The sequence below is a fragment of the Pristiophorus japonicus genome, chromosome 5 (assembly GCF_044704955.1).
Source record: "Pristiophorus japonicus isolate sPriJap1 chromosome 5, sPriJap1.hap1, whole genome shotgun sequence".
In the NCBI taxonomy this organism is placed as follows: Eukaryota; Metazoa; Chordata; class Chondrichthyes; family Pristiophoridae; genus Pristiophorus; species Pristiophorus japonicus.
In genome coordinates this window covers 56,170,080-56,196,657 of record NC_091981.1, presented here as the reverse complement: position 1 = coordinate 56,196,657, position 26,578 = coordinate 56,170,080, and the positions used below count along the sequence as shown (strand labels likewise).

Here is a 26,578-nt window from a genome sequence, read left to right as displayed (position 1 = left end):
AGTGTTGGATTAAGGGTAAAGGTAAACAGTATTGACATAAGTGACTTAGCTGGACAAGAAATAGCAGTATACTGGCCTTTCTGGATAACAACAGGCTAGACATACAAAATTGGTACGGACGATCTTATGATAATGCTTCAAATATGAATGAGAAATACATTGGTGTCCAAGCTATCATCAGAGCAATGCCCATTTGCAATGTTTATACCATGCGCAGCGCACTCACTCAACCTTGTGGGGAATAACAATGCCGAATGTAGTCCAGTGATCGTCAGATTTTTTGACATTGTACAAAAGTTGTACGTCGACTTATCGCTGGCAACTACTTTATGAAAAGCTAAAGCCTTTAGGGCTGTCTGTCATCAAACAGCTTTCTGCTACTCGATGGTCAGCAAGGTATGAAGCAGTGTCAGCCCTGCTCAAAGGTTCTACTCCCATATGCAAAGTGTTGGAATCCCTGGAACTCACGTGGAACAGAAAGTTGAATGCCGAAATGAAGCTCAGTCGATCCTTGACAAACTGGATTCAGCTATTCTCATTGTTATTTGGAACAGTCTTGAAGCGCTTTCACCTGATCAATCGCTTGCTTCAAGAGACCAGCTTGAATCTGAATGTCATGGTGTCCTTACTCGAGTCCCTTGTCAATTTTGTCAAGACCCAGCAGACAAGAGTTTGAGGACTTCTAAAACCGAGGGATTAAACTGTGTGGCCACGAGTACAATTCAGCTCAGGGGCACGTTCGGGTACGCAGCCGCCGCTATGACGATGGAGATGCTGAAAACACCGTGCTGTCACCCAAGGAGAAATTTAAAACTGAAATGTTCCTTGTCATCATTGATCAACTAATCAGTACCTTGAACCACCGCCTTGAAGCATACAAGGAAAGCAACTGTAAGTTTGGATTCCTGTCCAAGTTAGCCGCTTTCTCGACTCATGAGATCAAGCAAGCCGCAGCAAATCTTGCCCACTTCTATTACAAAGATCTGGAGCCTATGATTAAAAGTTTTCTAGCTCGGTGGCATCCTCAACAGAGCTTCAAACCTCAATTTGTGTCAAACAAACTAAGTCAGCAGAGCTGAGAATGTACCAATTCCTCCATACAATGCCCTCACCCAAGCCTTTTCTAACATTGAAATAGCTCTTCGGATATATCTGTTGATGATGGTATCAAATTGACTTTTAGTTTTGAGAAGGGCTGCTCACCACTGCATCAAGGATGAGGTCAGGAACTGAATGGGACAAAATTGACTTAACAGTCTTTCAATCATGAGCATCGAAAGCGAAGTACTGAGAGGACTTGACTTCTCAAAAATCATTGACAGGTTTAGCCGACAAAAATCTAGACAAAGACCAATGTAGTTGCCTCTGTGGAGAAAATGGAATTCAAATAACAAATGATGGTCTTCTAAAAAAATTGCGCTGTCTTGTTTTAAATTGTTTGCAGTCGATTTTGTTTCAAAATGTAAGGATTTTTAAAAATTAAAGCATTCTGGTTTACTGTTTATACAGGGTTTCATCAAGGTATCGGTTTGATTGTTTGGAAACATAATAAAATATTAAATGAGTGTCGACACAGTATCAACGAGAACATAACCCGAGATGTAGACCTGACCTGATGCATAATCAGTATAGTGCCCGGTGACTTAACCCTCCAATGTAATTTACTGCAGGATGTGAATGGGAGTAGGGGGCCCCTGGCCGGGGTAGTGCCCGGGCCCGAGGCACCCTTAATCCGTCCCTGCTTGCAAACATCGCACCACCACACCTATGCTGTGAATATTCAGTCTCCAGAGAATACAACTGCTATGCCAGCAAAGACATGCTGATCCAGGCCGACTTGAACAATCTACCACCAACCCATCTCAAATCCAGGCCATTTTGGACTGTCACTGAAGCTCTTCCGCGATCTCCCCTCAGGCTAGATGATCGATGGCGAAATATTTGGAAGAACTGAGACATATGGAATGGATTCCTTATAGAGGACCCCACAGAAGGATCGAACCTTCCTCGCAAACATTGGACAACCATTAACCACCTCAGAACTGGTCATGGTAGATGCTGCCACCTTCTCCATAGATGGAAGATTAAAGCATTCCCATTATTGCAGATGACTTAAAACTTGGAAGTATAGTGAATTGTGAGGAGGATAGTGATAGACTTCAAGAGGACATAGAAAGGCTGGTGGAATGGGTGAACATGTGGCAGATGAAATTTAATGCAGAAAAGTGTGATGTGATATATTTTGGTAGAAAGAATGAGGAGAGGAAATATATACTAATGGGTACAATCCTAAAGGGAGTGCATCAACAGAGACCGCTAGGGGTATACGTGCACAAATCGTTGATGGTGGCAGGGCAGATTGAGAAAGCGGTTAAAAAAGCATACGGGATCCTGGGCTTCATAAATAGAGGCATAGAGTATAAAAGCATGGAAATTATGATGAACCTGTATAAAACACTGGTTTGGCCTCAACCTTGTGTCCAATTCTGGGCACCGTACTTTAGGAAGAATGTGAAGGCCTTTTTGAGGGTGCAGAAAAGATTTCCGAAAATGATTCCAGGGATGAGGGACTTCAGTTACGTGGATAGAGAGGAGAAGCTGGGGTTGTTGTTCTTAGAGCAGAGAAGATTGAGACAAGATTTGATAGAGATGTTCAAAATCATGACTTGTCTGGACAGAGTAGAGAGAAACTGCTCCCATTGGCAGAAGGATCGAGAACCAGAGGACACAGATTTAAGGTGATTGGCAAAAGCACCAAAGCCGACATAAGAAAAAACTTTTTCACGCAGCGAATGGTTAGGATGCACTGTCTGAAAGGGTGGTGGAGACAGCTTTCAATAGGGAGTTGGATAAGTTTCTGAAGGAAAAAAAATGCAGGGCTATGTGGAAGGGGCAGGGGAGTGGGAGTAGCTGAAGTGCTATTGCAGAGAGCGGGCACAGACTCGATAGCTGAATGGCCTTCTTCCGTGCTGTAACCTATGATTCATTCTATGCCATTGTGGAGACGCAGGAACACATCATTGAGCACTGCCCTCAGATGAAATTCACAGGCAGCCTACAAGATATCTACCTGGTTATACCGGAAGCTTTGGCCTGGATATCCAACTTAGGTATTGACATTTGATTTGCTTTGCTATTACCAAATGAAAGACACAAATCACTATTCATGTAATTATATACATGAAAAAAATGGCTAAGGTTTTGATAAGTCATTTATAATTAATTTCCACTGGCTTCTGTTGTGGAGTCTAGAAGTTGCATTTGTTCTGGAATTCAGGTTTTGTCTCTAGTGAAGCCTCGGTTGATGGTTTGGATATCTGCTTCATTTCACAGAGGATATCGATGGATATCGAGGCAAAGGAAATATTACAAAGGGTGACTAAAAGCTTGGCCAATGAGGTGGGTTTGAAAGGAGCAGCGGGAGGTGAAGAGGGGTTTAGGCAGGAAATTCCTAGAAGCTAAAGACGTGGCCACCAATGGTAGAGCAAAGGGAATGGGAGATGCACGAGGCTGGAGATGAAGTTGCGGATGACAGGGTGGGGGTCGGGAGGGGTCGAGGCAAGTTGTAGGACTGGAGTAGGTTACAGAAGTTACAAGGAGGGGTGAGGCCATGAAGGGATTGCAACACAAGGATGAGAATTTTAAATTTGAGGTAATGGGGAACCGGGAGCCAATTTAGGTCAGTGAGGGTAGGGGTGATGGATGAGCAGGACTTGGCGATGGGATAGGATACTGCCTGTCCACAATTTCTGCATTCCGCTTAAGCCGATAACTTTAATGTAGTTACAATATTCTGAAGCTACAGCACAAGGATTTTAGCTGATTTATTGAATGTCTTGTTGCCCCGTGAGCACTGCAGCAGCTTATTAATATATGTGGTTCGGTTTTGAGTTAAGAGGTCCATTACTAATCATGATAGCAGAGTTGTGGATGAGCCAATGTTTATAGAGGGTGAAGGTTTGGAGACTGGAGGGCATTGGAATAGTCAAGCATGAAGGAGGGTTTCAGCAGCAGATGACCTCAGGCAGGATCAGAAGTAGGTAATGTTAGAGGTGGAAGTAGATAATCTTTGTGATGGGAGGATATAGAGTTGGAAGCTTAGCTTGGAGTCAAAAAGGATGCTGAAGTCGGGAACAGTCTGACTCCGTGAGGGGGAAGGAATTGGTGTCAAGTGTACGGAGTTTGTAGCAGGGTCAGAAGACAATGACTTTGGTCTTCTCAGTGCTGGAGGAAATTGTGGCTCATCTGGATGTTGGACAAGTGGTCTGACAACACAAGAGGCACTGGAAGGGTCGACAGCAGTGCTGGAGAGGTAGAATTGGGCGTCATCAACATATGGAAGCTGACCTCATGTCTGTGAATGATGTTACCGAGGGACAGTATGTAGATGAAGAGGAGGAGAGGGCCACCACTAAATCCTTGTGGAATTAGAAGCAACAATGCGGGGGCAAGAAGAGAAGCCAATAAGGAGAAGTTCTAACAACGATTAGATAGGTAAAAATGGAACCCTAGGGCAGTCCCACTGAACTGGACAACAGAGGAGAGATCTTGAATGAGGATGGTGTGGTCAATCATGTCAAAGGCTACAGAGATGTGAAGGACAACAAAGAGAGAAACTAAATAAATATGTGAGGGAGAAAGAAGTAGAAATTTATACTGATAGTGTGAGATGAGATAAAGTAAATAGAGTGAGACGAGGCTTGAATGGAGCATAAACATTGGCACCCAAATGGCTGTAATTTTTGTGTAGTGGGGCGTTAATACACCATGGGCAAAGTGACAAATAATTTCATTTGTGACTCCGATTAGTGCTGTTTCAGGGCTGTATGCAGGAGCAGAGACCTGACTGGAGAGATTCAAACAGAGTTGTGGAGAACATGGACACGAGAGGCAACACGTTTGGGAGGCAACACGTTCAAGGAGTTGAGAGGAAAGGGAGGTTGGAGATGGGATGATAGTTTGCAAGGACAAAGGGGTCAAAGGTGTTTAAAAAAAAATTTTTTTTTTTTTGGAGAGAGTGTAATGATAGCTGTTTTGATAGGAAGGTGACAGTAGCTGAGGAGAGGGAACCATTTACAGCATAATTGCATTTACACTGACTGCAGCAAAATCAAACCGCTTTGTTCGATCTAACCCTAGTTAGTGTGAACAGACCCTTAAAATGTGTAGATGTTCTAATCACAGAAAATATACATCATATGTCCTGCTACTAGGAGAAAAGAAAAGTCTTAAGTTTCCAGCTCGATTTGAAACCCATTGTTTTGGATTTCCTAATCAGATTAACTTCCATATTTTCCAAAGTTTATCATTAAATTAATGCAGCTTGTGTTCTTCCATGAATGCACATGAATCCACATCAGTCTTTAATGTAACTAAGTGAATTTGTTCAATGAAGGAATCCAGACCCCACGATCTCTGTCTATCAGTCAGAGCGTCAGTTGTTTCTATCAACTGAATATTGCATGACTGGCCTGGAAAGAAGAATACAAACATTAATATACTCCAGAGGATAAAGTTTAAAATAGCAGTTTTCAATAATGTTGAATTGCTCAAAATAAAAATGTTAAGAGGAAAAAAATGGCAGATGAATTTTTAAAAAACATTGACTGATTAAATTGACTCATCAATAAAACTACTATTTACTTAGGGAATTTCAAATGTCAACATAAAAATGTTACAAAAATGGTGACAATAGGAAGTAAACTTTGTGGACATAAGGTACACAAATACACAAGGTTTTAAATAAGATACTAATACAATTATCAAGCCTCCTCCAGCCCTATTATATTATACTTTTAGTAATTCAGTTACTTCTCTCTCCTTTGACCTTATCTATCAAAAAATTTGTAGGAAGTGGGACCAATTTCTCTTTACATTCAAAAGTTTTATTTCTGACTACATTAAATCAATATGGTACATAGGGCAATGGATTTTCCTGAGGAGTGATTGCAGCTGGGCAAAAATGATGAAACGCATTTCACCCTGAATCAATTGATAGTGCCTGAATTTCCTGTTCTCCCTGCATTGGTGAAACTGGGCCTCCTGATTGGGTGCTGTCTGTAGATGCGCAGAACTTTAAGGGGCAGTATTAGGCCTTAAAAGGTCTATTATGGGGCTACAGCTGGAGAGATTTAAAAAACTGTGCTAGATGAAGTATTTTTAGCAACTACCAAGAATGACCTCCAGAGCGGATTCCCACATTTTCATGTCATTGCTTAATTTACTGTATTGTGATCTCCAACAATTTAAATATCTATTCATTTTGGAAAAATCCTTTAAAATGTTGAAATAAACGCACCGTATAGCTCCTGAATTGCAAGTTTGGGAGTAGAAAATGGTGGACCTGCAAAAGCAAACCAATATACATTTCTTTAAAGTTACTAATTCAAAGCTGGTGACCGAAAATATATATTAATACAAATACAGGTTATTGACCAGTACAATTGTGGTTGGGATGCAAAGGAATACTAAATGTGAAAGACCATGGCAAAAATCACAACTTGTAAGAGCTATAAATATTTTATTATACATCATTCAAAGAGTTTTTAATGGCAGTGGATAAAAACAAAAGATTTGGATATATATACCGCCTTTCACGACCACCGGATGTCTCAAAGCATTTTACAGCCGATGAACTACTTTCTGGAGTGTAGTCACTGTTGTAATGGAGGAAACATGGCAGCCAATTTGTGCATAAGCAAGCTCCCACAAACAGCAATGTGATAATGATCAGATCATTTGTTTTTTTATGTTAAGTTAATTGAGGGATAAATATTGGCCAGGTCACTGGTGATAACTCCCCTGCTCTTTTTTGAAATAGTGCCCTGGGATCTTTTACGACCACTTGAGACAGGACCTCGGTTTAACGTCTCATCCGAAAGATGGCACCTCTGGCAGTGAAGTGTTCCCTTAGTACTGGGCTGGAGCATCAGCCTAGGTTTTTTGTGCTCAAGTCCCTGGTGTGGGACTTCAACCCACAACCTTCTGACTCAGAGGTGAGTGTGCTACCCACTGAGCCACAACTCCTCAGGAAAATCCAGTGACAGCAACTGTCAACATTCGCCATCATTACCCCTCTGAAACTGACCACAACTTCAGGACTAAGCGCATGCGCATCTAAACGTGGAAATCCTGAAGTTGTGGTGAGTCATTCACTGCTCTGACACTGGCTGGCAATCTGTGTAATCAGTGGAAATGATGAAAACTTGGGCTGTTTTGCACCAATATCACTGTTAAATACCCCATTAAATGTTAAGTTTTGTTGGAATAGGTGTAACTGTGGCTTTAACTGCTAAACAACCGTTCTGGCCCTGAAAAGCAAATTTTTATATTTGTGGAGTGTCAAATTTCTCCATTGTGAAAAATTAAGTTTTTTTTTTAAACTTAAAAAAATGTTTTTAATGTTCATGATATGTCAGCTTCTACCTTATCATGTGAAAGTTCCAATCTTTATTTCACTCTGTCACATTTTTTTTTAAAGTCCAGGTAAAAGCTGCTTTTCATTTCCTGGTTTGCTTTCTGTGAGAATTCTTCAATGTGATTACCTGCTTAGACAGCTTGTTGATGTCACTGCAGCTCTGTGCTGGGAATTCCAAGTACAGAATGCTGGGAATTCCAAGTACAGAATGCTGCAATCAATTGCACGTCGAGAAACCTCAAGTTTTCGCATGATCTCATGATCTCTGTGGGCAGCTTTCTTCGAGGTCAGTAGCGAGTGCCATTAAGTTTTATTCTTTGAATTAATTGGAGTCATACCAACAGGGCAATGTGAAATAAAATTCATCTGTTAAGTGTAATCTGACCTTGAGAGCCACTGATCATCACTAATCAAGAGTTATTTAATTTATATGTCTTTATGCATAGGATGTTACAGTTTTAATTTTTTTTTTGACTGTTTTCTCATTCAATGGCATAACAGTTCTGGACTGTATCCTTATGATTTTAAACCTTGTCATTTTTGTTTACTGATCTTGCAGAATGCAATAACCCTGGCACTAACAATTGTCTCAATTGCAATACTTTTTTGATTTAACATAGATTCATACTACACTACCATGCCCTATTCGATAAATCAAAATATTATAACCAAACACAGTAGCTTACAGGCCAACAACTATTTCAATTTATTTTTTTAAAAAGTAAGAGTTATGAGCTAGACAAAATTAGGCTAAATATTGTAGTGCACTGCGATGATCGTGTCATCATCATCCATCATCATCATAGGCAGTCCCTCAAAACGAGGATGACTTGCTTCCACGCCAAAAAGGGATGAGTTCACAGATGTTTCAATAAAGGATCTAATATTCCAGGTCTCGAACTACATCTTGAAGGGTGGAAGATGCCTGTGCATGGATTTTTTTTTAATGTGTGGTGGCTGTTGCACATCAGCCACCACGCGGGCTTGACAGAGTTAGGTCATGCTGAACAAGCATTCTGGCCCTGAAAAACTAATTTTATATTTGTGGAATGTCAAATTTTTCCATTAATATGATTAAGAATTACAAGACCTGGATCACATGCAGGAGCTGGAAAGTTAAAGTGCTTCACAGCTACTGAATTACCTTTGATGATCATGTATGTAGGCCACAGATAGTCTGCCAGATGATAAATTCACTGATAAATAATTCTTCAACAGATAGAATAGTCTCATGGACTTCAAAAGATTCATTATTTGGTCTCAGAATGCAGGCGAAATTAGCAATGCTGTATATACTTCCTATCCTTTAATTATCTCAGAATGTGGGCGAAACTAGCAATGCTGTATTTACTGCCTATCCCTTCCTGCCTTGACATTGAGTGGCTTGCATTAAGAGTTAACCACATGGTGGTGGTGTTGTTATATGTTTTGTATCTGCCTTAAACACGGTCTAAGGTACAGAGCTGGTCACTCCCATAAGCAGCACGACTATTTTAAGGAATGTCCCCATACAACCCAATAGATAATTATATAGTAGCATAACTCAGCAGTATAATTGTGTCTTTCACACTCATATGGATTTCTCCGATCTTTTTAAGGCAGACTGAAGCATTGTGAATCGAGGTCAGGTCCTGATCATTAAGCTGCTTTATTTCATAGACAGCAAGTGATCATCATCATCATCATCATAGGCAGTCCCTCGAAATCGAGGAAGACTTGCTTCCACTCGTGAGTTCTTAGGTGACTGAACAGTCCAATACAGGAATTACAGTCTCTGTCACAGGTGGGACAGACAGTCGTTGAAGGAAAGGGGGGGTGGGAAGACTGGTTTGCTGCATGCTCCTTCTGTTGCCTGCGCTTGGTTCTGCATGCTCAAGACTCGAGGTTCTCAACGCCCTCCCTAATGCTCTTCCTCCACTTAGGGCAGACTTAGAAAATAGATGGAGGAGTAGGCCATTCGGCCCTTTGAGCCTGCACCACCATTCAATATGATCATGGCTAATCATGTTGCAACTTTAACACCCCATTTCTGCTTTCTCTCCATACCCCTTGATCACTTTAGCCGTAAGGGCCACATCTAACTCCCTTTTGAATATATCTAATGAGCTGGCCTCAACAACTTTCTGTGGTAGAGAATTCCACAGGTTCACAATTCTCTGAATGAAGAAGTTTCTCCTCATCTCTGTCCTAAATGGCTTACCCCTTATCCTTAGACTGTGACCCCTGGTTCTGGACTTCCCCAACATCGGGAACATTCTTCCGACATCTAATCTGTCCAATCCCGTCAGAATTTTATATGTTTCTATGAGATCCCCTCTCAATTATCTAAATTCCAGTGAATATAAGCCTAGTCGATCCAATCTTTCTTCATATATCAGTCCTGCCATCGAGGGAATCAGTTTGGTAAACCTTCGCTGCACTCCCTCAATAGCAAGAATGTCCTTCCTCAGATTAGGAGACTAAAACTGTACACAATAGTCAAGGTGTGACCTCACCAAGGCCCTGTACAACTGCAGTAAGACCTCCCTGCTCCTATACTCAAATCCTCTCGCTTTGAAGGCCAACATGCCTTCTTCACTCCCTGTTATATCTGCAACTTTCAATGACTGATGTATCATGACACCCAGGTCTCGCTGCACCTCCCATTTTCCTAATCTGCCGCCATTCAGGTAATATTTTGCCTTCCTGTTTTTGCCACCAAAGTGGATAACCTCACATTTATCTACATTATACTGCATCTGCCATGCATTTGCCCACTCACCTAACCTGTCCAAGTCAACCTGCAGCCTCTTAACATCCTCCTCACAGCTCACTCTGCCACCCAGCTTAGTGTCATCTGAAAACTTGGAGATATTACACTCAATTCCATTATCTAAATCATTAACGTATATTGTAAATAGCTGGGGTCCCAACACTGAACCTTGCGGTACCCACTAGTCACTGCCTGCCATTCTGAAAAGGACCCGTTTATTCCTACTCTTTGTTTCCTGTCTGCCAATGTCAATACATTACCCCCAATACTATGTGCTTTAATTTTGCACACTAATCTCTTGTGTGGAACCTTGTCAAAAGCATTTTGAAAGTCCAAATACACCACATCCACTGGTTCTCCCTTGTTCACTCTACTAGTTACATCCTCAAAAAATTTTAGAAGATTTGTCAAGCATGATTTCCCTTTCATAATCCATGCTGACTTGGACCGATCCTGTCACTGCTTTCCAAATGCACTATTACATCTTTAATAATTGATTCCAACATTTTTCCCACTTCCGATGTCAGGCTAGCCGGTCTATAATTCCGTTTTCTTTCTCCCTCCTTTTTTAAAAAGTGGGGTTACATTAGCTACCCTCTAATCCATAGGAACTGATCCAGAGTCTATAGAATGTTGGAAAATGACCACCAATGCATCCACTATTTCTAGGGCCACTTCCTTAAGTAATCTGGGATGCAGACTATCAGGCCCTGGGGATTTATCAGCCTTCAGTCCCATCAATTTCCTCGACACAATTTCCTGACTAATAAGGATTTCCCTCAGCTCCTCCTGCTCGCTAGACCCTTGGTCCCCTAGTATTTCTGGAAGGTTATTTGTGACTTCCTTCGCGAAGACAGAAGTATTTGTTTAATTCGTCTGCCATTTCTTTGTTTCCCATTATAAAGTCACCTGATTCTGACTGCAAGGGACTTACATTTGTCTTCACTAATCTTTTTCTCTTCACATATCTATAGAAGCTTTTGCAGTCAGTTTTTATGTTCCCCGCAAGTTTACTCTCATACTTTATTTTCCCCCTCATAATTAAACCCTTTGTCCTCCTCAGCTGAATTCTAAATTTCTCCCAGTCCTCAGGTTTGCTGCTTTTTCTGGCCAATTTATATGCCTCTTCCTTGGATTTAACACGATTCCTAATTTCCCTTGTTAGCCATTGTTGAGCCACCTCCCCGTTTTATTTTTACACCAGTGTCTGCCATTGCCTATGCACCGTCAACCCTTTAAGTATCATTCACCAGTTTCTCCTAGCCAATTCACGTCTCATACCATCAAAGTTACCCTTCTTTAAGTTCAGGACTCTAGTCTCTGAATTAACTGCGTCACTCTCCAACTTAATGAAGAATTCTACCATACTATGGTCACTCTTCCCCAAGGGGCCTCGCACAACAAGATTGCTAATTAATCCTCTCTCGTTACATAACACCCAGTCTGGGATGGCCTGCTCTCTAGTTGGTTCCTCGATGTATTGGTCTAGAAAACCATCCCTTATACACTCCAGGAAATCCTCCTCCACTGTAGTGATACCCGTTTGGTTAGCCCAATCTATATGCAGATTAAAGTCACCCATGATAACTGCTGTACCTTTATTGCACACAACCCAAATTTCCTGTTTGATGCAATCCCCATCCTCACTGCTACTGTTTGGTGGTCTGTACACAACTCCCACTATAGTGTTTTCTGCCCTTTCGCAGCTCTACCCATACAGATTCCATATCATCCAAGTTAATGTCCTTCCTTACTATTGCATTAATCTCCTCTTTAATCACCAACGCTACCCCACCTCCTTTTCCTTTCTGTCTATCCTTCCAGAATATTGAATAGCCCTGGATGCTGAGTTCCCAGAATTGGTCACCCTGAGCCATGTCTCCGTAATCCCAATTACATCATAACCGTTAACAGCTATCTGCACAGTTAATTCATCCACCTTATTACGAATGCTCCTCGCTTTGAGACACAGAACCTTCAGGCTTGTTTTTTTAACCCTCTTTGTCCTTTTAGAATTATGTTGTAATGTGGCCCTTTTTGATTTTTGCCCTCAATTTCTCTGCCCTCCACTTTTCCTTATCTCCTTTCTACCTTTTGCTTCTGCCCCCATTTTACTTTCCTCTGTCTCCCTGCATAGATTCCCATCCTCCTGCCATATTTGTTTAAACCCTCCCCAACAGCACTGGCAAACACTCCCCCAGGACATTGGTTTTGGTCCTGCCCAGGTGCAGACTGTCCAGTTTATACTGCTCCCACCTCCCCCAGAACCAGTTTCAATGTCCCAGGAATTTGAATCCCTCCCTCTTGCACCATTCCTCAAGCCATGTATTCATCTTAACTATCCTACTAGTTCTAGTCTGACTAGCACATGGCATTGGTAGCAATCCTGAGATTACTACCTTTGGCCAGGGACTCCCGGCAAGTGAACATACAAAGTAGCACCCAAAGCAAATTCCACTGACTTAACTCAAACTTACTTCCCTCCCCAAAAAATGTATTGCAAAACACATCATACACACCGTCCCTTTTGTAGGCCGACTTACATTATTTTGTCATGTGTTTCTCTTTAATAACTGTAGGACCTTTCAGCTCTGGTCCAAGAACTAGATGTCAGAGCCCTTTTGTTCAAAACTTGAACACCTCCCAAGCAAGGGGTTTTTCTTCTTTTCTGTTAATTCTAACCCTAGGAAGCAGAAGAGTAATGTCTGACACCTTCCAATCAATGTTCCCTCTAATCTTTCTTGGTACACAGTCCCTTTAACTGGCTGCACACCCCATTCAAATCTTCATGCACGCATTGTTTCTGCCATTGAAAAGCCAGCGTGGGACCTCCAGACCGCTGCGCAGCTTAATGGGAATGTTGATTCCAATGCAGGGATTTACCAGCTGGGGATGAGGATGAGATGATGGATCTTCATATCAGTTTGAAATAGACCAAGTTGTAACATACCCGCAAAATAGACTGTCTGGCTTTAATATACATTCTTCAATGTTGCAGCATGTAGAGAACATGTCAATCCAAAACTCCAAGAAAAAAAACAAAAATCTCCAAATGTGACAGAGGGGTTAGAATCACTTGTAGACCAGACTGGGTTTATAACACTCAGTTCTGGGCCAACAGCTGAATGATTGACAGGTTCTCTTCTTGGAAGGATATTAGTGAACGAGTAGAGTTTTCAAAATTACAATCCGACAGCTGTCATGATAATCTTTTCTGATGCTAGCTATAAATGACCAGTTTAATCGAATTCAATTTCACAATTTACCATGGTGCGATTTCAACTCAACTTCTGGGTTACTCGTGCAGTACCATAACCACTACACTAAAATACCCATGAACTAACACTTGTAAATTCACAAGTTGGTACATCAGTTGAAAATGTTACTACTTACTCCCTGCACGCTCCACTCTTTCACTACCTACATCATGCCCTTTGGAAATCAATTCCTAAATTTCTCTGTGTTGCCATGTTTCCTTAGATTTCAAAAGCCATCTCAAAATCCTTAACTTTTCAGTTTTCTTTTTTCTTAACTGCTCTGATTCACGGTTTTCTCTGCAAGGGCTTTGAGTTGTCTTTCTGCGTGTGTGTGGAATGCAATAGAAAGGTCAGCTAATGCAAGCTTTGTTGCTATAATACAAAACACAAATGTCACAATTTGCGACTCAGCAATACTGTTTAAATGAATAACAGAGCTTGAAGATAGATTTGGGGTGAATTCGTAATCGGACTGGATTGTAGACAGTATGTCATAAGTTGATGTTAACAGGAATTCGGTGGAGGAGGAAGGCGGTGATTTCCCTCGTCCAACTCAAAACAAGGTGTGCAGCCACAGAACCCGAGGATTCTAAGGGGCCAAAATTGCCTCGTGCTGGGTTTGAATTAAGTGAAAACTTAGCACCAACCAAGATGGAAGGGAGGAAGTTTGTAAATTCGGCACTTTATTTTCCAAATTGGAGAGCTGCATTGTTGGAGCGCTAAATGGCCTCCGCATGGTGCTGGAGGGACACTGGGCCATAACAAGTCACCTGTTCATTGGGCTTCTTAAAGGCGATGCCTTGCAGGTTTGTTCTGCTGATTCTCTTGTTCTTCACAGTTGAGTAGCGGCTTAGTGAGGGCCGTCATGGCAGCTGGGAGAGGCAGCACAAGGGCCAGTGTTTCTCAGGCACAGAATTGGAGAGACACTGGTGGAGGCACTGGAGGATAGGAGCCGCATCCTTTTCCCTCCAGCTGGGTGCTCCATTCCACAGCTTCTCAGAGCCATCTGGACAGAGGCGGCTCCCGAGGTGTCAGGCACCTCCGTCGTTGACCACACACCGTCGCAAGAAGTTCTGCGACCACAAGACTCAGATTACGACCTTGTTGGGGAGGCGTTTGAAGAAAGGGCGATGTCCTTGCATTCAGACATGATAGGGGCAATGGCAAGGGTGCCAGAGAGCCTGTCGCAGGTGGCAAAGAACATGGAGGAGTCTGCCTCTCGCATTGTAGACAGCTCTGCGCACACCATGGAGACCATCATTGCCAGTGTGCAGACAATGGTGGACTCCCAGACGGACCGTGCGGATCCAGACCTCATGAGGCGATGTGGTAGCTTCTATTGTGACACAGGCGGAAGCAACGTAACATCTTGGTGCTGCAATAGAGTCAATGGTTGCTCGCATGGATGCTCAGACTGCTCTCGTGCAGTCTCAGCTGCATGCCATGCAAACCCTGACTGTTGCCATCGCTGCTGGGTTCATCACGGTCTACCGGGGATCCCACGGTGCAGCAGCAGGCCATCAATCTGTGTTCCATCAGATCGGTGTGGAGGCAGAGGTGCTGCCCAGGGGAGTGGCACTGGGTCAGTGGAGCAGGACCCTGTTGTCCTCTCAAGTCGACAGCATTTCAGATTCCACCACTGCCACTCTGTCATTGCAACTATCCACGGCTGTCACCCAGCCAGCCCAGACTGCCACAACCCCGCCTGAGATGCTTCAATCTGCAGCCGGGCCTTCCAGGCCCAGAGCTGGTCGAGGGTATCCTATTAGGCCATCTGTAGTATCTGGCACGGAAACACAGCAGTCTTCCACCATCCATGCTGCAGCGATGACCTTACTGGAACGAGGACGGAGTCAGCGCATCCTGCCTGCTGGCTGTGCCTCCTCCTGCAGTTCCTCATTCTCCTCCTGCAGCACCTCATCCTGGTTCTGCTGCTGCTTTTCCTCCTCCTGAGGAGCAATGGCTGTCTCTGGGCAATGGCTGTGTCCTCATGATTGCCAGGTTGTGAAGCAGACGATGACGAATAAGACACCTGGTCAGGTGAGTACTGCAGGACTCCTCCCGAGCGTCAAGGCAGTGAAACCGTTGCTTCAGCACTCCGATGATTGGCTTAATGATGTTCCTGGTGGTGGCATGGCTCTCATTGTAAGAGTGCTGGGCAGGAGTGGTGGGGTTGCAGAGGGGAGTCATGAGCCAGACGCATTGTGGGTAGCCCTTGTCTGAGGAGCAAGCCGCGAGCTGCATTTGGTGGCTAGAACAGAGCTCGCAACCCGATCTGGCACAGGATGAAAGCATTGTGGCTGCTGCCAGGATAGCGGACATTAACGGTCATTATTGTGCGTGCATGGTCACATACCAACTGCACATTAAGTGGATTCGAAAGATCTCAGGATTGTGGTGTGGAGCCCGCAAGGCGACGCATATGCAGTCTATGGCACCCTGCACCATGGGGAGACCCGCTATCATGACAAAGCCAGTTGATCACTGCAGCTATTTCTGTCTGGTCATGGGACACCAAATGTATTCCATCCTCCTTCTGTGCAGAGCACCTGTGATGTCGCGAATGGAGCCATGGGTGGCAAACTGGGGGATGTTCAAGATGTCTGCTGTGGCTCCTTGGAAAGATCCATTAGCATAGAAATTGAGGGCAATGGTGACCTTCTGCCACTGAGAGTGCCATCCTCACCCTTGTTTAAGATTCATCACATCTTTCCTAAATCGCAGCCTTCGGACACACTGCTCCTCAGTGAAGTGAACGAAGGAAAACTGTTGCCGAAAGCCCCTGGGTGCATACGGTCTTTTGTTGCCACATCTGTTTATGCGTCTTCCTCTGCCCTCATCCTCATGGACCTCTTCATGTTGCTCCTGCTGTTCCTGTCCCTCTGTATCCTCCTGTTGGTGTGCCTCTGCCTGCTGCTTTCGTTCCCTTTGCTTCTCTGTCTCGGTCCCGCTCCCTCGCCCTGTTCCTTGGTTCATGGGCCTCTCCCAGTGCAGATCCCTCTCCCAATGGGAGCATCTCTCTTTAGCTCTCCTGATGCCTCTGTCTCGCCAATTCACAGTGCCATTGTCTTCTGCGAACCATCGTCCAATGGTGAAGTCGGAGGAGACGGTCCACTGCCAACACTGAGCCCATGACCGGCAAAGAATCTGTGTGTCCAAATAGACCTGAGTAAAGCAGGGGGAGTGATGGGAGGCAAAGTAAATGGAGGAATAGCAATCGATGATGGCAGTGGCACATTGAAAAAACAAAATAGCTGGAAGCTGGAAAAAGATTTGCCTCACAAAAAGCGTGCCCTTAAATATCGCCAGCGCTGCAGCTTCCTGGCTTGAAATCGACAGCAAAAGCTGTCGTTGGCATCAGCAAGCATTAGGTAGAGGGGCATGGGGAAACTTAACTTCCAGGGTGGTCACAAGGTCATGCACATGGTGATGACATCATCATCACTGTGAGCAGAGGAGCAGCGCGAGCGAGGCCAGAGTGGGGCGATAAGCCACTGCGCCATTGGCGAAGAGGCGGGCAATTCCGCACGGGTCACTGGGGCCGCAGCACCCGCGCGCTAACTCAATACCACTCCGTTAGCACCGGGTGGATATGCTAACGGGCCTTGGGCAAAGGGGCAATTTCGGCCCTTAAGTATCCAGATAGCTAATATTTAGGTTCTCTGTGTTTAATATCGCAGTGGTTTTTGTTAAATTTGAGTGAATAATTTTGTGGTTTTTCTCTCCAAGTTCGGGTAGTGGGTTAAACAAAGCAGTTTAGTTAGCAGTCAAATAGAAGCATGGAAGAGCACCTCAGTCCCATCAAATGCACATCCCGTGCCACGTGAGAAGTCCAGGGTGTTTCTTGTGTCCTGGGCAACCACATGTGCAGAGAAGTGTCATCAGCTGGAGGAGCTCGAGCTCTGGGTTTCGGAGCTTGACCAGCGGCTGGCGTCACTGCAGCGCATCTGCGAAGCGGAGAGCTACGTGGATAGTACGTTTCAGGAGGTGATCATCCCGCAGCTTAAGAGTTTGCAGCAGAGAGGGTTTGCAGCATGGATGATGCCAGACAGACGATGAGGACCAGGCAGGTAGTGCAGAAATCTCCTGAGTGAATCTCACTCCCTAATCAGCACTCATACTGGTGAGGGTAATGGCTCCTCTGGGGAGTACTCCCAGAGCCAAGTCCACATCACCATGACTGGCTCAGCTGTACACCCCCTCAGGGTGGGGGGTGGGAAAAGGAAGATAGGAAAGCAATAGTGATTGGAGATTCGATAGTTAAGGAACAGACAGAAGTCTGCAGGCGTGACTCCAGGATGATATGTTGCCTCCCTGGTGCCAGGGTTAAGGATGTCACCAAGCAGCTGCAGAATATTCTGAGGGGGGGGAAGGGTGAAGAACCAGAGATCATTGTCCATATTGGTACCAACGACACAGGTAGAAAGACGGATGAGGTCCTGCAGGCAGATTTTAGGGAGCTAGGAAATAAATTGAAAAGCAGCATCTCAAAAGGAAGAAATCTCTGGATTACTCCAGCTGCCATGCGCGAGTGAGTATAGAAATAGGAGGGTAGAGCAGATGAATGCATGGCTGGAGAGATGGTGCAGGAGGGAGGACTTCAGATTCCTGGGGCATTGGGGCAGGTTCTGGGGGAGGTGGGACCTATACAGGCCAGACCGGTTGCACCTCAACAGAGCCAGTACCAATATCCTCACGGGTAGGTTTGCAAGTGCTGTTGGGAGGGTTTTGAACACCGGGATGTAGCATTAGAAAGGAGTAACAAAGGGCACAAAGGATTGGGAGAGACAGATAGCACTAAAGCAAGAAATAGTAAGGTATTAGGTGGGGTCAGGCTAAGAGAGAACACTGGATGGTCTAAGACAGGTTCATAGTGTACGTATGTGAACTCACGAAATATAGTAAACAAGGTTGGCGAGATGCAGGCGCAAATAGCCACATGGGAATATGAGGTCATGGTAATAACATGTCATAGCTCAAAAAAGGGCAGGATTGAGTACTAAATATTCCTGGATAGAAGGTGTTCAGGAAGGATAGAGAAGGAAAGATAAGAGGTGGTGTGGCAGTATTGGTTAAGGAGAATGTTACAATGCTGGAGAGAGAGAGGATGTCTTGGAGGGATCAAGGACAGAATCGATATGGCTAGAGTTAAGAAATAATAGAGGTGCCATTACACTATTAAGTGTATTCTATAGGTCACCAACTCGTGGGAAAAATATGGAGGAGCAAATCTGCAGAGAAATTACAGAGATGCAAGAACTATAGAGTAGTGATAAAGGGGGACTTCAACTAACCTCATATAGACTGGGATAGTAATAAAGGGCAGAGAGGGGGAAAAATTTCAGAAGTGTGTTCAAGGGAATTTTCTTGTTCACTATGTTTCTGGCCCAACGAGGAAGGAGGCATTGCTGGATCTGGTTTTGGGAAATGAGGTAGGTCAAGTGAAGCAAGTGTCAGTAGGGAACAGTGATCATAGTATCATATGGTTTAGATTAGCTATGGAAAAAGACGGAGCGATCTAGAGTAAAAATACTAAATTGGAGGAAGGCCAATTTCAGTGGGATGAGAACTGATCTGGCCCAAGTAAATTAGAATCAAAGATTGGTAGGTAAAACTGTATAAGAACAATGGGCTTCCTTTAAAAGAGGAAATAGTTCGGGTATAGTCGAGGTAAAGTAGGGCAACGAAAGTCAGAGCTCCTTGGATGACGAAAGAGATGTAAAGCAAGATGAAGCAGAAAAAGAGCATATATGACAGATGTCAGGTCGAGAATACATCTGAGAATCAGGCTAAATATAGAAAGCTCAGAGGAGAAGAAGTGCAAAAGAAAATGAGGGGCAAAGAGAGGGTCTAAGAATAGAATGGCAGCTAACATCTAAGAACAGGGATGGGACAGATTAGGGACCAAAAAGGAGCCCTACGCATGGAAGAAGATGCTGCCATAGACATAGTGAAGGAGGAGGTAGAGGAGATACTGTATGGGATAAAAATTGATAAAGAGGAGATACTAGAAAGGCTGGCTGTACAGATGGGATGCATCCTAAGATGCTGAGGGAAGTGAAGGAAGAAAGGGAGATGGATAAGTACCTGAAAGAAAAAAAATTGCAGGGCTATGGGGAAAGGGCGAGGAAGTGGGACTAGCTGAAGTGCTCTTGCAGAGAGCTGGCACGGGTTTGATGGGCAGAATGGCTTCTTCCATGCTGTAACCATTCTATGATTATATGATTCAGTGCAGCACAATAAGAAATCTTAACAGTTTAGAGATTTAACTCTGGAAATCCTTCAGCCCATTCAGAATCACAATTACTTACACCTGATCAGCAACTTCTTTCGAATTGGCATTTCCATTAATCAAAGCAACAAAGTTTATGCGCCAGTAAAACATTGGTAAGTTCTAAAACTTTTGGAGGTAGCCGAAACGGAGGAGGACGAGTCCAACACCGCCTCCAGTGCGCCAGCGCAGCCTTTGGTCACCTGAGCTAGAGAGTGTTCGAGGATCAGGCCCTCAAATCTGGCACCAAGCTTATGATCTACATCATAGGCAGTCCCTCGGAATCTAGGAAGACTTGCTTCCACTCTTAAAATGAGTTCTTAGGTGACTGAACAGTCCAATACGAGAACCACAGTCCCGGTCACAGGTGGGACAGATAATCGTTGAGGGAAAGGGTGGGTGGGACGGGTTTGCCACATGCTCTTTCCGCTGCCTGCGCTTGATTTCTGCATGCTCTCGGCAATGAGACTTGAGGTGCTTAGCGCCCCCCCGGATGCACTTCCTCCACGTAGGGCGGTCTTTGGCCAGGGACTCCCAGGTGTCGGTGCGGATGTTGGACTTTATCAGGGAGGCTTTGAGGGTGTCCTTGTAACGTTTACTCTGCCCACTTTTGGCTCATTTGCCGTGAAGGAGTTCCGAGTAGAGCGCTTGCTTTGGGAGTCTCGTGTCTGGCATGCGAACAATGTGGCCTGCCCAGCGGAGCTAATCAAGTATGGGTCAGTGCTTCAATGCTGGGGATATTGGCCTGGTCGAGGACATTAATATTGGTGTTTCTGTCCTCCCAGGGGATTTGTAGGATCTTGCAGAGACATCGTTGGTGGTATTTCTCCAGCGACTTGAGGTGTCTACTGTACATGGTCCATGTATCCGAGCCATACAGGAGGGTGGGTTTTACTGCAGCCCTGTAGACCATGAGCTTGGTGGCAGTTTTGAGGGCCAGCTCTTCAAACACTCTTTTCCTCAGGCGGCCGAAGGCTGCACTGGCGGCGATGTTAAATCTCGTCGTCAATGCTCTTGTTGATAAGAGGCTCCCGAGATATGGGAAATGGTCCACTTTGTCCAGGGCCACGTCATGGATCTTGATGACTGGGGAGGCAGTGCTGTGAGGACAGGCTGGTGGATGACCTTTGTCTTATGGATGTTTAGCGTAAGGCCCATGCTTTCGTACACCTCAGTAAATACGTCGACTATGTCCTGGAGTTCAGTCTCTATATGTGCGCAGACGCAGACGTAGGCATCGTCCGCGTACTGTAGCTCGACAACAGAGGTTGGGGTGGTCTTGGACCTGGCCTGGAGACGGCGAATGTTCAACAGTTTCCCACTGGTTTTGTAGTTTAGTTCCACTCCAGCAGGGAGCTTGTTGACTGGGAGGTGGAGCATGGCAGCGAGGAAGATTGAGAAGAGAAGAGAGTTGGGGCAGTGACCCAGCCCTGTTTGACCCCGGTCCGGATGTGGATTGGGTCTGTAATGGATCCATTGGTAAGGATCACAGCCTGCATGTCGTGGAGCAGGCGGAGGATGGTGATGAACTTTTGGGGACATCCAAAACGGAGGAGGACGCTCCATAGACCCTGGTGGTTGACAGTGTCAAAGACCTTTGTAAGGTCGAAGAAGGCCATGCATAAGGGCTGGCGCTGTTCCCTGCAGCTGTCGCTCTGCAAAAATCATGTCCGTTGTGCCCCCTGGGGACAAAATCCACACTGTTACTCTTGGGCCTTTGGTCTTTGGACCATAGGTGGCCTTGACTGCGATAAAGAATCCTCGCACATCATGGCTGTCGGCCATCTGCTGTATCTCCTGTGCTTTCTCCATCCATCACCTGTTCTTTAGGTCCCGGGTTTTTTGTTGGACATCAGCCTTGAGGGGTCTACAGGACTGTCGTGATACCCGCCCTCCTGTATGGCTTAGAGACGTGGACCATATACAGTGAACACCTCAAATTGCTTGAGAAATACCACCAACGATGTCTCCGCAAGATCCTGCAAATCCCCTGGGAGGATAGACGCACCAACCGTCATTGTTCTCGAGCAGGCCAACGTCCCCAGCATTGAAGCACTGACCACACTCGACCAGCTTAGTTGGGGGGGGGGGGGGGGGGCCACATTATCCGCATGTCAGACACAAGACTCCCAAAGTAAGTGCTCTACTCGGAACTCCTACATGGCAGGTGATCCCCAGATGGGCAGAGGAAACGTTTCAAGGACACCCTTAAAGCCTCCTTGATAAAGTGCAACATCCCCACCGACACCTGGGAGTCCCTGGCCAAAGACCGCCCTAAGTGGAGGAAGAGCATCCGGGAGGGCACTGAGCATTTAGTGTCTCATTGTCGGGAGCATGCAGAAAGCAAGCGCAAGCAGCGGAAGGAGCGTGCGGCAAACCAGACTCCCCATCCACCCTTTCCTTCCACGACTGTCTGTCCCACCTGTGACAGAGACTGTAATTCCTGTATTGGACAGTACAGTAACCTGAGAACTCACTTTTAGAGTGGAAGCAAGTCTTCATCGATTTTGAGGGACTGCCTATGACAATGATGGTAAGTTCTAAGCACCACCACACCTTTCTCACCTAAATAAAAGTGCCGGTCACATTGACAAAAGCTGCTGATAAGGTGAAAGACAAACATCACTAAATTGGTTACTAGATGATTTTCACACCCGTATAAAAATGATTTAACACATTGGCTTTAGGGAGACAGTACGACACAAGTGAATAAATCTAGATTTTTGCAGTTGCTTTAAATGTGTTATTCATTTAACAGTTAACAGGAACAGCTATAATTTGAAAAGACAGAAATTGGATCTGTGCAAAGAAAATTATTCTCTTGAATGTTTTCATTCATCAGTTATTTGCTGAAGTGGACTTGACTGTATTACAAAAACCTTTTGTTATTTTACATAAACACATGCAAGTGCATATACTTGTCACACCTTAAACATAACGAGAGCATGCCAGAGAATGAATCCCTCAATCACTTACCAGCGCATTTGTTTTGATCATATGCAACAGTATCCAGAAGGTACTGACAACCATTGGCCATAAGTTTAGTCATTAGCTTGGCATAACTAAAATAATAATAAAAAATATATATATTGCAATTATGTAATTTAGCAAACCATCTTATTTCTCATTTAACATCATCTTTCAATTTTGCTATGTTGTCTGATTTTGTGTTTTCTTCCTTTGATTATTACTGTGTTATTTAACCCGGTTGTTTTCATTCACTTTACATTTGATTTTTCTGACCTGGCTTAGTTGACCATGCTTGGACAGGAAAGGAAATATTGCCCAGATTTGGGAGAGCACAGTGCGTGTTCCCACATCAGTAAGCAAACAGCAGAATGCAACAATACAATTAGAATCACATTTCTTCCTATTTACACTGAACTGCTTAACAGTAATTTTCCATAAGTTGCTCCAGTATATGCTAAGAAGCTCATGGATACAATTGCACAATTAAATTATAGATTATACATGATAATTTTTTATTATTTGTTTATTTTAAAAAAGGACATACATATACAACTAAAATGTCTTCTACTAAAGAGAAAAGTAAGCATTTATATAGTAATCTGCATTTTACTCATCTTCAATTATGCCCAAGTGTTTATTTTAAAAACACTTTAGGCATAGAACTACATTACTAAAATGATAGTCTTGTACAATACTAACATGGATCACCATGGAGTAAGTAGGCTATAGATTTGATAGTCCAATACATTCAATTTCTGATCTGAGCTTTCACAGAGAGGTACCAAATGGTGGCCAATTGTTTGTTTTCAGTGTACAAGGAACACTGGATGGGTTTAAGTGATCTCATAGGCTGGAATGTTCCCCTTTTAAAAAAAAAAGGGTTAGCTTGGAGCGTCGAGGCAGTCAAATTGTGAAAACTGGGATTCTCGACCTGATCCCGCTTGCAACCTCCCCACTTCTGGTTTTAATGGAGGAGGGCGACCAACCCGCTCCCACGGGACGGAACGTCAATTCAAATATCATAAATGAGGCTGAAAGCCTTTTTTTAAACCAAGTTTACTTTTGGTGAAATGCAGAACAGTAACTTCTGGTAATTCTTGCTAAATAAGACAGCAAATAACATTACTCACCGTTGTCTGTCAGATGGGTTGATAGCTACCAGAGAACCTCTGTCCCAGATCCCATCAAACTTTCCAGCAATTAAACTACTCATCAGAAACAAAAATACACAAAAAAAGTTAAAAAAAAAAAAAGATTTTCAGAACAGAAAATTCACAGACAGTGACATGGACATAACAATCTATACTGCAGCATGTATATAAACTTATTTAAAAAACCTGCAGGTGCTGGAAACCTGAAACAAAATAGAAAATGCTGGAAACACTCAGCTGGTCAGGCAGTATCTTGTGGGAATGACAAACAAGTTCATGTTTCGAGTGTACAAACATGTCTTCAGAACGGGAACATTAATATTTCAGATAAACAGCTATTTAAATGTTGCTCAACTGTAATATCTTCCAGTTCTGACAAAGGCCTGACAATCAAAACTCCACAGATACTGCCTGTTTTTGTTTCAGATTTTTAGAATCTGCAATATTTTGCTTTTTGTACAAGTGGAAGTGTAATGGAATGAAAATTCTGTGTCAACTAAAAAGGTCCAACATGAAATCTGGGTAGTCTTAATCCAGTGCCTAGTTTGTACAGACTCACAGCACAAATCTGCTCCTAACTGACAATTTTACTTAGAGAAGCCACAGGGTAGCTAGCACAAGAACAAGAAAAATGTACACTGGTACAGTGTGCAGTGTTCCTAAGTTGAGAGGTTGGTACAGAATATAATAAGTTTTAAGAATGTTATTATACTGGACCTGGGAGTGCTTGACCCATTGCTGTACCTGAAATTCAAAGTATCCCATTCCACAAATTGACACTGCTCATCTTAATATGAGTATAAAGTTGATAAGTCAAACACTTGAATTACGCTATTTCCAAGATGTATGAGTTAGGGTGCTCTTTAAGGATTGGGACTTAGGCATATTACTGGGATTGGGTACAGAATATGTAACCCATGTAGCTGATCTAGGTATGTTTGTTACTGATACAAGTTACCCAATATTGATACTGTTGTAAGTTTAAACACCGCAAGTTTAAATGTTGCCTTTTAAAAAAATATGCCAAGTACTGTACACAATGAGAGAATAATATGCTTAGGAAGCCCTTAATTGTTCATTGGTAATCAGTGGACTATTTATTTCTGCTCGTAGCCAGTTTGTTGTTGTGCATCCTGTATGTGCTGTGAACTACTGAATTTCAGCTCTTCTATGCCTAACTATGGCTTAGTACTAGGCAAAATATTTCAGTTGTGTTTAATTCATCCATCCTGGAAAATGTTATTTCCCACAACTTATGTCCCAAGTATTATTGTAGAAAACTGGGATTACTCCCATCTGCTACTATAAGGAAAACCAGTATGAACAACATTTGAAATGCTTCGGGATCAACAAACTCTACCTTCGGGATCAACAAACTCTACCAGAAGACCTTGGATCATCTGGAGACTCAAAAGGAGTAGAGTTTCACTTTTACTACTGGTCAGAAACTAGGCAGTAGCAGATTGACCACTTGTTTTCCACCGCACCCGATTTTCGTTTCCGTTGTATAAAATGGCCAGCGGATCTGCTACTGCCTGTTTTCCACCTGGTGTTATAAGTGAAAATCTTCCTCAAACTTCAACCAGTATAAACTTGCAAAGGGACTCTGTTACTGAATTCTGTGCTCCAACTATGATTTTCACTGAGGTACCAACTGGTTGCAACCTACTGCTCGAAATATAATTTAAAGATAAATGGCTCAATTTTCTCCAAAGCATTTTTTGGCATACTTGAAGAGTTACGCCCTATTTTGTGGGGCCTCAGTATGTCAAAAAAAGGGTTGCAAGTTTTCCCGTTGGATCTCTTTATTTTGGTGTGGCTTAACCTGAGGGAGGTGGAGCCTTGATCTGCGCCAAAAAGATTGGGCTGCCATGGTAACCAGGGACTCAAAGCGAGCTGAGGCTGCAAAGTGAAGCATACAGCCACCTCGCAACACATTAAAAGAATTGAAAAACACATAGCACCACCTTACCTCCAACCCCGCCCGAAGGCTGCCCGCTCCGGTCCCAGATCGGAGTGTGTACGAACCGGGGACTGAGAATGGAGCCGGACAGCCTTCCTGTGTGTGTGAATCGATGACCAAGAATGGAACCGGACAGCCTTCAGGTGGGGTTGGAAGTAAGTTGCTGCTATGTGTTTTTCAATTCTTTCAGTGTGTCCGGCCATCTGCTGCGCTGCTTTCCTTGCCTGCGCCAATTTCCTTAACTCTAGGGAAGGTTGTTCAGGACAGGCCACATACTCTGGCCTAATCAGAACTGGAGTAACTCTCAGCTGGCCAAACTTCCCTAAATGGCCAGAAGTGGTGTAGGTGGCTGGTTACGCCCCTTTTGGCTGGAAAAAAAAACTGACTTAAAAAATTCGTAACTGATTTATGCTGGTGCAAATTGATTGGAGAAACTGGGGATTTTTAAGTTAGGCCAGAAAAAGTAGCCTGCTCCAAAAAAAACGGCGCAAATACTGGGGAAAATTGAGCCCAAAGAGTCCAAAAATAAGCAATTTCTTGATGGAAATGTTGTAATGCTCTAATCACTTCTTTTCTTTTTAGAATCAATTAAGAGGTTCTCACCTTGAGAACTCAAACATATCACAGTTAAATAAAGAAAGCTGTCCATCAGAACTCTGGAATAGAAAGAGAGAATTAAAGGTCTGTGGGTTCTGAAACAGGTTACATTTTTACATTTATTCTCTTCTCCCCAACTCCATCACATTCTCAATAGAAAGGTATTTCTCTTTTGGTCAGGAGAGGAGCCTGGTTTGTAC

At 43.8% G+C, this 26,578-nt stretch overlaps 1 protein-coding gene across 3 annotated transcripts in view; it reads right to left on the bottom strand.

Annotated features, from left to right (window-relative positions):
* Nucleotides 1-3,199: 3,199 nt before the first annotated feature.
* Nucleotides 3,200-26,578, bottom strand: part of LOC139264347 (probable thiopurine S-methyltransferase) — a 70,711-nt gene continuing 47,332 nt past the window's right edge. The window contains exons 5-9 of one of the 3 annotated variants that reach the window (XM_070880639.1): nt 26,385-26,437; nt 23,798-23,872; nt 22,674-22,759; nt 6,299-6,343; nt 3,200-5,471 (exon numbers count right to left, since the gene is read on the bottom strand). In XM_070880639.1, the coding sequence (XP_070736740.1) occupies nt 5,314-5,471; nt 6,299-6,343; nt 22,674-22,759; nt 23,798-23,872; nt 26,385-26,437 (417 nt within the window). In that variant the 3' untranslated portion in view covers nt 3,200-5,313. Of the gene's footprint in view, nt 5,472-6,298; nt 6,344-12,738; nt 12,853-22,673; nt 22,760-23,797; nt 23,873-26,384; nt 26,438-26,578 lie in introns of those variants that run through there. The other 2 variants (XM_070880640.1, XM_070880641.1) reach the window with 2 other exon arrangements.